This window comes from Pinus tabuliformis, chromosome 8 (assembly GCF_031772625.1).
Source record: "Pinus tabuliformis cultivar Carrire ecotype Pingquan chromosome 8, CPIR1, whole genome shotgun sequence".
In the NCBI taxonomy this organism is placed as follows: Eukaryota; Viridiplantae; Streptophyta; class Pinopsida; order Pinales; family Pinaceae; genus Pinus; species Pinus tabuliformis.
In genome coordinates, this window is record NC_142294.1 from 975306611 (window position 1) to 975321450 (window position 14840).

The window sequence follows — 14840 nt, forward strand, 5'->3', positions numbered from 1 at the left end:
GGAAGTACATTTGAGACTGTTTCCAAGTCCTCCTCTACCTTAACTTTAGTTTCGTGTATGTCTCATTAGTGGGTGACAAGCTTTTTAACAATTGGAAAATTAGGAACCAGAAATATGGAAAAGTTACATAATGAGAACCCACTTAGGACGAAACATCATATGCAAACAATTAGAATACATGTCAAACATATGTTATCTTTTCCTTCTGCCATCCATGCATACATACAAACATGGACATAGTATTAATTATTGAGATAATTTCTGAATTTACAAAGATTCCATCTTTTTCTCGCTATTGGTAAGTTGTGCATTTTGGGTATTGAAATTAGGTGACATTTTCTGCCGTGCATGGAACTACTCATTCGTCGCTTCTCCAAACTTGACCTAATTCCATTATTGTGGTGTCGCGATTTTACGACTTGTTTGGATTTAGACACTTGAAGAGTTGGGTGAATTTGGAAGACAGAGGGGGAGGGCAGGGCAGGGCCGGGCAGGGCCGCGGCATGAATATGAATATGAATATGAAAATGAAAATGAAAATGAAATTGAATTTGAATTTGAATTTGGATTTGGATTTAGTGGAAAGGGTTTGTGATGGTGAGATGTATGAATGATCCCGCCGGCCCCCTCCCCGAGTTAGAAAGATGATACTCCTACTGCTCCTACTCCTACGTTTAGTATCTTTTGACTCAAGGCATAGCATAGCTGGCGTTTCAGGGTGGAGTGGAAGGACCACATATCAGAGTTGGCAGTAAGGTACTGGTTGTCGGGACCTTACAAGACCATACAACTGCCCATGATTTTCAACTTCTACAGTGATGTGCCTATCTTGGGAGACAGCGGGAAGGAAGGAAGGATCTCGGCGGAAGAACGAAACCTTTTCAAGAACAAGACGAGTCTGCAGGTAAAAATAAATAAATAAAGAATGGGTGGGCGAATATTGCAGGAGGAGGAGAAGGTGAGGGTGAGACAATTTCACAAGAGTCCAAGCTGGTGTGTGGCGTCCGTCTCCTCCTCCTCTACTATAGCCTACCTAAGGTGGGGAGGAAGTGAGGAATATTAGGTATGCGGGTGGCTTTTTTAAAGGACCACGATGGGGAGGGGGAGTAGGGAATAGTAGGTAGTCCTGGACCAGAAGCAGCAGGGAGGGCAGGGCAGGGCAGGGCAGGGCAGGGCAAGCAGAGGGTCACGGACAAGAGAATATGTGGGTAGTAGCAGCTTTGCAGTGGTGAGGAAGACATGAGATTGGAGTTACAAAATTGTGGTCCACTAGGCCTGCTGATGGCAACCCATCCGCTAGGTTCTTGGAGTCATATGTCCACCAAACTTAACAAGAGTGTGAGATTTCTGGGGTTTAAATGCAGACAGCCCATCATTTTACATATTGCCTCAGGCGTAAAGTTAAGCCTAGTTTGGGATTATTCAGGTTGAGGAGATTCCTATTATTTTAGAAGTATTATCACATTAATTCATCTCCTTTAAAACTATAATATTATTATTATTAATATTATTAATGCAATTAGTTGAAAGTAGGATGGAAAGGTTTTAAGTGGCATCCAGCCGGTTGCCTTCTGCCTACTTCCCCCTTATAAGGAAGACTAGAGGAGGGAGGTTGCCTTGCATTGCCTTGCTTTCCCTTGTGTGGCCTGTTATCTATGTTCTGCTTTGGTTGGATTGGATTATCATGTATGCATTTCATTATGGTTTCTGTGGGCACGAGTGGTTGAAGCTGCCAGCATGATCTGGTTAGGTATTTGTGATACTCATGACCAGGCAGAATCTTGCCAGATCATGCTGCAGTTTCACCCACTAATGCTGTCACTGCAACATTTTTTTTGGCTATGAGAAGATGAATGCACAACTGCAAAAATTGTACAAGGATGGTGACGCTCTATTGACCAGATTGGATATTATTTTTGCAGTCCTTTGGCTTTTGATGGCATATGCGTTATTTTGGTCCAGGTATGTCATTCATCTCTTACTTTTCTGAGTAAAAATAGTCATGAATGTAATATGTATTTCTATTGTCTGGTTTGCAACGAAGTTCTCAACAATATTCTTAATGTAGATTTATAGAATTTTACTTGGTAGACGCATCAGCATCCAAGGGGGAAGGATTCTGCCCATATCCTTACTGCCTCTCCAAATGTATCCAAATCACTCTATATTTCAACATATTCCTGCATCATTTTTAGGATGAAACTTCTCGCTCTTCTGAGGTTCAAATCCAACGAGATTTCTTGTACTGCAGTGTGGTATATTTTGGAGGGTCAAATTAGTGCATAAAATATAAAATATTGATACCACAAGGACTAAAGCCGTCGAATCGACTTGTCAGAGGGTAGGTTTGTCAAGGGGCCTGCAACCACCTTGTAATCAGAAATCTGGGACAACTTTTCCTTTCCATTCTCTGCAACTCTTACTGGTTTGTACTACTCTTTTATAAATTATCATTCTCCAGCCTTTCAGAAACTAAAAACTCTATATAAGAGCCGAACAAACATTTTGATTTTACCTACCTTTGAAGGAAATCGTAGCTCTCTTTTCAGTTCTGCGGCAAGCGTTCTCTTTTGGTTGGTAGCCTAAGCCTCAAACATACACGAAATCATTATGTAGATTTATACAATCTGTCCAAACGCTGCACACGCTCCGATGATGCTCGGACTCACGTACAACATCCCCGCATGTAACCTAATACTCCACCTTACCAGCCTTCGTCTGCTAAAATGAGGGCACTATGTCTATTCTGTTCAGTGCGTCCAGTGGACACAGCTCTTCCCTGCCATTAAATAGGGAAGGTTCAACCTGGCACCGGGTATCTATTCAGAAATTTATGTTAATGACCTGTTTAATGGAGTTAGTCGTGTGTTGGGAGCTGTTTTACATATAGGGGTTTGGTTCCATGGTCAAAATGGACCGAGGGGCTTTCACGTTTCTGACCCGAGTTTGGAGCACATTCTGCATATATAAATCTGGTTCATTGTGCAGAGGTACATTGAACAAACAAACAAGCACCAAATACCGCGTTTCTGCAAATAACTCGGATGTCACTTCACAAAATTTATGGAAAATTTTCATTGCTATGGTGCTCCGGTTCTCTCTCGTTATCTTCTAGCCTTCTGTGTTTGGGTTACCTCCTGTTATTATTATAAATTCTGCAGTATATTCGAACACAGGTTATCAGAAAAACATGACACAGCTTACGAGAGAACATCATCATGTTTAACTTTCCAATTTTTTTTTGTCATGACATCTTCGGCTGGCCATCCTACTGTGACAATAACCAGCATAGAACCATTTTTTTTATCGGGCAAAAAACACTGGTGCAAATATTTAGAGGGTTAAGGGAATAGAAGTGGAGATGGGTTAAATATAGGTGCTTAAGATGGATTAAACAATCATGTTTTACATTTTGTTTATCGGCATCACTTCTACCCTGTTTTTCCCTTAGGTTTAAGATGTCAACTTGATTATATTTATTATGCAATGAATAATATCAATATAAATTTATTTCTATCATGCAATGAATAATATCAATATAAATTTATTTTAATTTTGTATAAGGATATCGAGAGACTGACTGTATTTCTTAACTGTTTTGAATTTTTCTCTTTCAGAGTTTTGAACTTTAAATAAATTGATTCCCAGTTCATGGATTACCTCTCTTACATATTGATTTGTTAACTTGGCTACATTGCTTACATAAGTTTGATTGATGAAAAGTATTAATATATATTTACACAGGTTTTTAAGTAATGGATAATATTAATATATATTTAGTTTAATTTTGTATTATTGAATTTGAAAGATTAACTGTAGTTCTTAACTGCTTTGAATTTTTAATCAAATAGATTCCTAACATAAATTACCTCTCTTACATATTGAATTGTTTAGTTTCGTTGACTACCTTTGTTGCAGGGTAGATTTCTTTTAACTACTTACTCCGTCGCATGCATTATTCCATATCTTGAAATAATACCAAAACGAAGTTCAGCATAAATGTTCAGTGTTCAGTTTAATAGATATGGAAAGATACTAAATAAAATAAGGTTAAACAATTATAAGATTTTGGGTTGAAGGTTATACGAGCTGTGATAACTAGCTCGAATTCTTCCCCTGGATATCATGGAAAAATTTCCCACCTCATCTGTAAGAACACCTTGTTTCTTTTGATGCAATTGCACTTTCTTTACTTAATTCTCTGAACAGTTCACTGATTTGTTTGAATAACGGTTCTGCTTGGGTTTCAGTATGGCAGGTAATCTCAAAACCGTCTCCCCACCCCTTTTAACAATAAAAAATCATCCCAAATAATTTCCCATCGTTCCTACAGGATCGTAGGGTACTAAAGCAAAGATTAATGCAGTGCCAACAAAAATGAATTGTTCAGAGTAGAGGAGCAAAGGCGAACAGCCAAATATTTGGTTCAACCTGAATTTGCCATATAGACAAACACATACATCAGCTGAACATGAATATATCCATATTCCAGAATTGAAAAGACCTACAATTTTTTTTTTTTGGGGGCAAACATGAAGTATCATTCTTTTTTTGCTAAATGTTCAAAGGGTAAATTACATAAAATACAACCAACCCCAGGCTAAACCTTTTAGCCCAAGGTAAAACCCTCACCAACTAGGTCCTAAAGACCCAAACAACAGACTCGTAATAACTCAAATCTTAAAATAAACATTTCATGAAAGGTCAAAGACTCGGACCCACCAACATGCACCAAAAAAAGACCCGGACCCACCAACTTGCACACTTTTTCTTGACCGTCGATTCTCCTCACCTAATCCAATGGCGGAGGATAATATCACATGAACTAAAATCACGGAGAATTACCGCACGATAAACGACCTGGACCCACCAACAAGCATGCTTATTCTTGACTGTGGATTCTTCTCGCTTGATCCTACAGCTGAGGATCATATTGCATGAGCCAAAAGCACTGAGAATTACCATGCGATGAGGGCGTTATTCTCTCCCCACCCTTGGCCACGTGTTGCGTGGTGAGTGGAATCGCACCCAACTCTGAAATACCACTCCTGGCTTTAGGGCATGCGATAAACCAGAAACCACCCCAAGGGCGATATTGACACCACAGGAAGTAATGCAAGGGTTTTGAGTCTGCCGAGAAAGCCTGGACTCCGGCCCCTCGCACCATCCCATCTCCTTGGGCGCATGAACCAAAGGAAGATGAAAATCCATCCGTCTAGCGGTCCATCCGAGAAACACTGTCTACCGAGCAACTTCCACTTGAGACTTTTGGGTTTGCACTTACCTGGGTTGAGGAGGCAGACAGAGACCTGCATCCCAAATATGACCTCACTTCTGAAATAACACTTCATAATGAATCCAAATCAACTAGACCCCGTCTCTGTGGCTCTGTTTCGAAACATTGTTCTATCCTCATCCACCTGATCGAGACAATGGTCCCTTAATCTATTATGAGGCATCTCTTGCCAACTCAACTTGACCTTGCTTTTGGTGTAGAGCACCCCTTGATTGGCCAAAATGTCTGTCAATTTATTTCCCATCCTTCGCACATGAGTAAAACTCACAGTACGTAAGCACAGGAGGTGAAACTGAATCCTTTGAAAGACCTGAAGCAGCCTCCAGTGTCTTGAGACTTTTTCCGGCTCTGTGCCACAGCAGATTCTCTTGACCGAGTTAATGATTAACTCAGAATCAGCTTCAATTATTATATTCTGGAGATTATCCTGCTTCAGGAATTCTAAACATTGCTCAAGTGTCATTAATTTCGCCATATTGTTTGTAGCTCTTCCCAAATGGCAATGGAAAATAAAAGGGATGCAGCCAATTTCATCTCTTAACACCCCTCCAAAACCAGCAATACTTGGGTTGCCTTTTGAGGCCCCATCAATGTTGCATTTCAAAAAACCCTAAGGGGGAGGATGCCAGTAATATGGCTCATTGTCTAGTTTCATTACCTTCCTGTCCATGCCCTGTGGTATAAACCCTTGCATACCCAACTGAAAAAGTATCTGCATTTCAGCTTCTGAAGGTGGATTCTTTGGGGAAGTTCACATTAAAGTACCTACCATCTCCTTAAGCTGTCTTAAGATCTGCTCAATAATGCGTTGGGAGGAACCTTTTACATTTTTAAAGATTCTGTTGTTCCTTTCTTTCCATACATTCCATATTATGAAGCTTGGAGTTAAAGCCCAAGCTGAGCGAAGAAATTCATAATCAGAGAAGTTTTATCTCCAGTTATTTAGGGTATTGATAATGCTTCCTTTGTCCCTATTTGTCTGTTGGAAAATTGTGGCAAAAGTATCCCACAACCTGAAGGTGAAAATGCAATTATTGAGAAGGTGCGCCATTGTTTCCTCTTGGGCTTCACAAAGCTGGCATCTAGAAGGTCCCAGAACACCCCTCTTTCGAATGTTTTCCCAAGTCAGAATTTTCTTATGATGTACCAACCACATGAAGAGTTTGATTTTCATCCATCCTTGATGCCTCCATAGGATCTGCCAAACCTTGTCCGGTACATTGGAGTCCAGCTCAAGGATTATGCGCTTTGCCTCCTTAAGATTGAAGGTACCTTCATTAGTTGCCCCATCTAAGTTGGTCATGCCCCTCTGAAATGAGAATTTTCCTTTGGTCCAACATTGTCAGAAGTGCATCAGCTTTTGCTTTCAAGGGGCTATCATCCTCGTAGTCTATATTCTTCCAGGTTCTCCATTTTCCTTCACTATTGGTTTGATCCCAAAAATCTTTTACCCTAAGTAACCCTTTGGTATCAGTTTCTTTTTTGAGGTCCAGAAAGTCCTCTCTTAATAGTGTAGGTTCTTGTTGCCATTTATCCTCCCAAAACAAAGCAAGATCTCCCTCTCTGATTTCCCGGAAGCTATTTTTTTGCACTAAGCCTCTATTCTCCCAGGCTTTATTCTAGATGTAGGAGCCTTTTAAGATGCCAGTCATCCTTATGTGATCATTATCTTGCTAAGTGCTGTCGTATTTTTCTTTCCAAATACTAGCCCACTGAGCCTTTGGATCTTTTACCCAACGCCGGCATAAATTTTCCCCTAATACTTTGCGTAGTACTTCCGGATCATCCAATCCAAGACCCCCATGGTTTTTAGGTTTGCAAATATTATCCCAAGCTACCAAGGCCCATTTCTTTCTCTCCTCCCCCGTACCCCAAAGAAAGTCTCTTTAAATGGTTTTAAATTGTTGCAAAACTCCTTTTGGAGCTGGAAGGGCTGAAAGCATGAAAACAGGGATTGATTGAAGTATAGCTTTTGTAAGCACCAACCGGCCTGCCAAGTTTAAAGATCTAATAGTCCATTTCTTGATTTTATCCTGCATCTTATTAATCACTGGCTCTCAAATGCTCTTGTGCAAAGGTTTATCAGTTAGAGGAACTCCCAAGTATTTGGAAGGAAGGACATCCCTTTGAAAACCCAGAATTCTGGAGATATTTCTCTGAATAGCAATATTAGTATTAAAGAAAAAAATCTTAGATTTGGAGAGATTTACCTCCATACCTGTAGCCATGGCAAAGTCACACAAGATTTGTTTATAAGCTAATGTTTCTTTGACTGTGGGATTCCCTGCAGCATAGTGTCATCAACAAATTGTTGATGGGCCAAAGCCTGTTCAATGTTAGAAAGTTGGAGACCCTTGATGTTACCAACTTCTTTCGCATGCTTGATAGATCAACCAAGTCCTTCCATCATGAGGATAAAGAGAAAGGGAGAGAATGAATCTCCCTAACTGAGGCTTCTTGAAGGAGTAAAAGTCTTGGAAGGAGAACCATTAACTAGAATTGAAAAGTTAGAAGAAGTTACCAAGGCCATAACCCATCTTACCCAGTTATGATCAAATCCAAAGGCTAGAAGGACCTTCCTGATATAGGTCCAATTCAACTTATCATAAGCCTTGGCTAGGTCCAATTGCATAATCATTCACGCCTTCCTATTGCTTAACAATGAATGCACCACCTCATGGGCTTGAATGATGTTATTGAGAATTTGTCTACCCTCCACATAACCTGATTGTTCCACAAAAACTAGAGGAGGAAGAAGGGGTTTGAGTCTATTGGCAATAACTTTGGATATTATCTTGTACACCACATTGCACAAAGCTATGGGTTTAAACCTGTTTGGAGTCTGAGCATTGTCCTGTTTGGGGATCAAGGAGATGAAGGAAGTATTGAGCACCTTCAAAATGGTTCTATTCATCCTGGAATTCTCCACTACATTCAGAATATCTTGTTTAACAATGTTCCAGCAAGCTTTAAAGAAATCTACATTGAAACCATCAGGGTCTAGTGCTTTACCATTCTGCATTTATTTGATGACCTCACTAACCTCCTCTTCAGTCATTGGCCTATTGAGATTGAAATTATTCTCTCTTGTTACTAGCCTAGGTATATGCCTTGTTAAGTCTCAGATAAAATGAGCTCTGTTTGAAATGGTCTCCTTTGCTATACCTCGAAAGTGCTGAACTAACACATTTTCTATATCTTCATGGGAATTGAGTAGATGACCTCCCTCATCCTTGATAGAAGATATCCTATTATGAGATCTATTCGCCATGGTGGATCTGTGGAAAAATCTAGTGTTTTGCTCCCCTTCTTTTAGCCATTGAACTCTAGATTTTTGTCTCCAAAATATTTCCTCTTGTTTACATAAGTTCTCCCAGTCTTGATGATGTTTGGTGATTTGATCATTTCTGACTCTATCAAAGCCATCCATGATAAGGGCTTGATTGAGTTCCTGCATTTTGTCTTCAACAGCTTCAAAAATATTGTGAAATTCATTCTTGTTCTAGTCTTTGAGTCTGAGCTTGATGTGTTTTAGTCTTTTGTGTAGCAGAAACATTCTTGTACCCTGAATATGCAGATCTTTTGTCCACCATTTTGCAATGTTGCTGATAAAATTTGGGTGGGTGAGCCAGATATTCTCAAATCTAAAAGGTCTGTTCTTGGGGGTACCAATGCCTTGAACCTCAAGTTGTACAGGCCAATGGTCCGAGCCTCCAAAGGGGAGAATTCTCACTATCATTTCCTTGTCAGTGAGCATAAGGTCCTCTGAGATTATGAATCTGTCTAACTTTGAGGCTACTTGAGACTCTCCTCCTCTCTTATTGTTCCATGTAAAGAGGCCATTACTCATATCAGTGTCAACCAGCTTCATATTGTCTATAAAAGTTTGAAATGTTATAGAGTCTTTACTTAAAGTTCTAGTTCCCCCTTTTTTCTTCGAAAGTGATTTGATCATGTTGAAGTCCCCACCCATGATCCATGGTACTCTTACATGTCTATGTCTTAGTTCCACAAGAGAATCTAGAAACCTGAGTTTATCATCCAGTCTTTGGGAGCCATAAACATTCGTGACCAGATAAGTCTCCCTATCTCCCACAGGTTGAATAACCACTGATAAATAATTCCTAGATGCCTCCGCATCTATTATGTCAATCTTTTGGGGGTTCCAAAGAGTCAGTGTGCCTCCTGATGTATTATCTGCTTTGACTTCTAGAAACTCAAATTTATTGAGCCATTTGCGTGAATTTCTTTTATTTTTTGAATGGAACATTTAGTTTCTTGGATAAAGATCATATCCAGAGCTTCTTGTTTCATTCTATTGTCAAGTATTCTTTGTTTTTTTTTACTACTTAGAATTCCAAGATGTGAACTTCATTATGAAAGATTTGTAAAGGAGTAGCTGGTTAGGTCGTTCATCTTACCTGAATCTATCATTGGCTTTCCACATTCCATCAATAACTCATTCTGCTTTTTTCTGCCTCTTTTTTTTCCTGGATTTCTTGGAGCTAATCCTGGTGTGGTTTTCATAGTTTTCACACCTTCATTGTCCTGGCTTTCATTGTTTCTTTGCTTTTTCAGCCCTTTAGCACGAGTTTTCCATAAGAACAGTTGTTTTACTCTATTGAACTCTTCTTGAGGTAGTGAGTCTAGCCCTCTCATGGTCCCCTGTTTCAAGAACCCTTCCAGATCTAGGTGTTCTCTATCAAGAATATTCTACAGTTCATGATCCTCCAATTCCATCTCACTCTCGGTCATTTCTTGGTCCATTTCCAGTTTTTATTGCTCAACGTAGTCTCTTTCTATTTATTAATATCATGTGTTTGTCCACTATTTTCTTCTTTCTACTTCTCCCCTGGGCTGTCTTCCATTACCTGATCTATCTTTGTTATCTCTTCCTCTTCTTCGAGTACTTGGAACCTGTTCAGACTAGTCTATTGCCATTCTGTTTGATGTTGCTTTGGCCCCCTTTTCCTCTATATCCCACTTTGTGAAAGTTTTCAGTGTCTTTCACTGTGGTAGCTTTACTTTTGTTCTCTATTTTACTGAGAGGGAAGCCTTTAAATAGGTGCTCATGCTCATGGCACCTGTGACATTTAAAAGGAATATGTTCATAATCTACTGTTTGCACCCATTCTTCATCAAAAACTTCCAAGATGACCTCATCCAGTAGAGCTCCAGAGAGATCCATCTCCACACATATTCGTGTAAAAGAAGTATATTTTCCCTTTTTGGTGGCCTCATGATTTGACAAAGCGCCCTAATTTGTTTCCTATGGCAGATAACGATTCAGTTTGCCAGTAATCAAGAGGTAGGGAGTAGAGTCTTATCCAGAATGGGATCGAAGTGAAAGTCTCTCGCTCCGGGACAAAATTCATCATCCACGACCGCATGTAGAGGCCTGCAGCTGCATAGAAGTAGGGCCTTCCTTCAAACACCCTGTCTTTGTCCTCAATATTTGTAAAGACCATAGTGAAGAAACCCTTTGACCCAAGATGTAGGTATATGCCTCTTTTCGGTTTCCAGTGGTATTTAATCCACGCTTGTAGTGCCTTTTCTGTGGGCCATAACCCCATGAATTTACAAATGATAGCATAGGTCCGCATGTGGTCCTTGTGCGCCTGCAGAGTACGATCATTTAAAACTACTCGGGGTGTAACCTCAACCTTGGGTTTACATGGGGCTTTTTACGCTTTGTTTTCTGCTCTCTGTTTCTTCTCTTCTTCCTCATTTTCTTTTGTTCTATTGTCTTCCCTTGTTTTGGTTAAATTTTGTTCCTCTTCCATGTTCCTTTTCCCTTCTCCTAAAGGACCTCTGGCAGTTTCTATTGGTTTCTTACCTCAGTTGGCCACAACCTTACTGTAGGAGGGAGTGGAGCTCCCTCCTTTGCGCCCCTCCATGGAGTTCAACACTTGCAGAAGCTCGAAACCCTAGCTCTTTGTCCTCACACTAGAACGCCACGCAGGAATCACTTTTCACTTCAAAACATTAAGTATCATTCACTAAGTCAATCAATGATTTATTATTTTTCAATTCTATTTATTAAATATTATTTTATTCTCAGGCAATGGATAAAATATGTAAATACAGGAAACTAATCATTGACTTAATGCACTGCTATTAATATTTACTTATTTTTCTTACCTGAAAAACTTCCAATAATAACTACTATTCACTAAGTCAATCATTAATTTATTATCTTTCAATTTAATCTATTAAATATTATTTTATTCTCCAACAATGTGCAAAAGATATAAATACAAGAAACTAATCATTAATTTTATGCAAGGTGGTTAATATTTACTAATTTTCTTACCTGGAATAAGTTCATGTATGACAATGTTCATAAAGACAATGAATATTGATAAGTTATGAAGTCAATGCATACCTAAGTTGTTAAGACAATATTGTTGCCCATCAGTGCAATTTTGAGGAGAGATATCCTAATCATTTTCTTTGCTTCCTACCTAATTATCCATGATGGGGCACATGGGTTGCCTGCTAACTCGGCTTCTACCTTGTATGAACTTGTATTATTTAACCTACTCTCTGCTTGACGTGAGACAAAAGCAAAAAATTAGGCACTAGGCTTTTCAATTTTCCCAACATTCAATGAACTGCATTGCATTAATTTATTAATATATAGGGAAAATTAGAATCTGAGAGGATCTTCATATCACATGTATGAAGCTACGGCGCATGTGATAGTTTTATCGTACTCGAGAGAAGCAGTCACGCCCAATGGCCTTCGAATGATAATCACCCAATGAATATGAGGTGTCGTTATCTTCTGCTAACTAAAGAAGAAGACCCACGGAGAGGAGCCCATTGAAATTCCACCAGCAGACAAGTTCAGAACTGGCCAGGTAAGAAGTAGAAGTGAACATGGAAGGAGAATCTGGAAAGGAGATTGAAATTGCAGTGGACAACAGTTCAAACAATTCATATCATTGTGTCATCGTAATAGTAATAGTAAAGAAGTCTGACTCTTTCCTTGAAGAAAGAGATGAGTCTGAATCATCTCATTGTAAGGTAGAAGTTTGATTTTTCTCATTGTAAAGAAGTGGGTTGAGAACCAGCTGATGCTCCCACATTTGAGTTAAGTGATGAGAGAACATTTCACACAAAGGTTGTAAATAGAATCGGTTAATCTGAAGGACTGAAGGACTCACTCTCTCAAGCAACCAGAGGAATAAATGAAAATAATGATGCAAATGACCGCAGCCGAAAAGGTAGACCGGCGAGATTGAGGCATGCCTGTTACATGTCCTTTTAATTTTTTATTAGCATTGTTATGCCCCGTTAACCGGTAGGTTAGAGATTTTCCCCACTAGGGATTTTAATGCACCTCCTCCAGATTTTATATATATTTAGTTTTATTTGTTGGATTAGCTTTCAGGGAAGACACTATAATATTCAAAATTAATTTACTAATTATAAAATATAAATGATTTTTCAATTACATAACGCAAATTTCAAAATTATTTATAAAAATTAAATACATATAATTATTTTTAATATTATATTAATATTGTCTTACGGTAGTTTAATTTGTGATCAAAGTAATGTGAAATCTGTGAAAATTTAAAGATTCAAGGTTCAAAATTTTGACTATGTTTATGGAAAGGAGGACAAGGCATACACCCTGGAGTTTTATCAATAGATAGGTTGAGGTTTATTAGTAGTTACATGCCAAGTAGAGACTCGAACGATAAAACTAACTCTAGGGTTTTTTTTTTTTTTAATTTTGATATTTATTGTATTAAATAATATAAAAATATATAATACATTTAAGTTTTTTTTTTTTTTTGAATTTGATATTTATTTTATTAAATAATATAAAAATATATAATACATTTAAGTTTGTTGATTGAATGAAACAAAGTTGATCACTCAATCTAATTAAAGTTAATAATGATTAACTTTGATTATAAATTAGGCTTAAAGGATTAGTTATGATAATAAAATTTTATTTTGTTTATGTGTGGTTGCGAAATTATATATATATATATATATATATATATATATATATATATAATTTGAGTAGGTTTAAATTCATAAGTGCAAAAGAAATTAAGAAGAGCTTTTACATGGGGAGTTGGTAAAATCAATAGAGCATAAGTTCTAGCTCTTTTGTAAGGGATGAAGACTCTAAAGAAAGTGAGCATAAAACAAATATTAATGGTAGGATATTCCTTGGTCATAACTTTTCATATGGTTAAACACTCATTTGCTAATAAATCTAGTCAAGGACAATAGTTCTAGAGCTCAAAGGTTGGTTCTTGATCTTTGTTTGCTCAATACCTTAATGGATAGGATGGAAAATGAGGCAAGTACTTTGCAATTAGGCATATTGAGAACAAAAAGGAGAGTTTATTCTCATTGTTATCTTTCGTGAGTCACAATATAGTTTGCATGATTCAAACCATTTCAATGAAGAAGGGGGATTTCTCATGACAATGATAAATGTCATATGAATGGCTCCAAAATTATGTGCTTCTCTATAGATACTATTGTGAGTTGACATTCGTTGCTTCCCTATCTAGATGGGATGGATTGAATCATGTGGTATATTTGTATACTAAGTCTAGTTTCATTTCCTCCAGTTTTTCTTGTCACCTCCTTTTGCTAACTACAAAGGTCTATGAAGGGAAACAATCCTTGTATGTATTTGCATGTTTGGAAATGACTTAGAATTCTTAGGAATGGGAGTTCACAAAGGTCTATGAAGGGTAGTAGTCCTTGTTTGATTTTGCAAGTTTGGAAGTGATTAAGTGTGTTAGGGGTTGGGAGCTCATATTGACATGAACAAATGAAGAGGGAAATCAATTACTAGCATTCAAATAGGACTGTATGTTGTGAAATTTATGATATATGTAGAGGTATTCGAAGATGTGAAAGACGCTTTGAGGAATCCTAATAATCTCTCTTTGTATGACAGGAAATTGGAGGGATAGAGAAAGGTTTGATAACAAGAAAAATATCAATGGACATGTTGATATTTCAAATCCAATTTATTAAATCAAAGGCTCAAGTACAAAAATTCAAAGGAAAGAAAATTAAATTGGAACTTATTATGGATAGCAAGAGTGGGAGGCTAAGAGAAATAGTCCAAACCACTATATCAAATAATTTTGAAGTTGTAATTGGAACAAAGCTCTAGTTATGAGAAAATGAGGAAAGTACTTTCTCTTGTTTTATTTGTTGGCTCATATGAGATGGATCAAATGGTAGTCATGGAAGAAGACACTTTCCAACAACTTGTCTAGCAAGTAAGGAATCAAATATCATAAATTTTTCATCAAAAACTAGAAACAAGAAGAATATCTACAGTCAATATAGACCCAAAAATATCTAAAACTTGTGATTTTATGCATAATAGGTTTTTAGTAGGAGAATATGTAAAGCTATATACAAGCTAAGTAATTGGGTCAGGCTACATCATGATGAGATTATAAAGTAATTTTGTTAAAATAAAAAAAAAAAATTAGCTCAAGGTTACATCACAATGAGATATCAAAGAAATTTTGGTAAAATTTTAAAGAAT

General features: G+C 37.7%; 1 protein-coding gene across 1 annotated transcript; it reads left to right on the forward strand.

Moving 5' to 3' along the window:
- Positions 1–710: 710 nt before the first annotated feature.
- Positions 711–14495, forward strand: LOC149238703 (uncharacterized). The gene is made up of 3 exons (XM_089367026.1): positions 711–1426; positions 1923–1962; positions 14235–14495. The coding sequence occupies exons 1-3, from the start codon at positions 1359–1361 to the stop codon at positions 14454–14456; spliced, it is 330 nt and encodes a 109-aa protein (XP_089223152.1). The 5' UTR covers positions 711–1358; the 3' UTR covers positions 14457–14495.
- The last annotated feature ends 345 nt before the right edge of the window (positions 14496–14840 follow it).

Excerpts from the sequence above, each read along its gene's own strand:
- LOC149238703 (XM_089367026.1), top strand. The coding sequence starts at position 1,359 with ATGCAGACAGCCCATCATTTTACATATTGCCTCAGGCGTAAAGTTAAG. Across the intron at positions 1,427-1,922 it reads CCTAGTTTGGGATTATTCAG|TCCTTTGGCTTTTGATGGCA; the intron begins GTTGAGGAGATT and ends TTATTTTTGCAG. Across the intron at positions 1,963-14,234 it reads TATGCGTTATTTTGGTCCAG|GAAATTGGAGGGATAGAGAA; the intron begins GTATGTCATTCA and ends TTTGTATGACAG.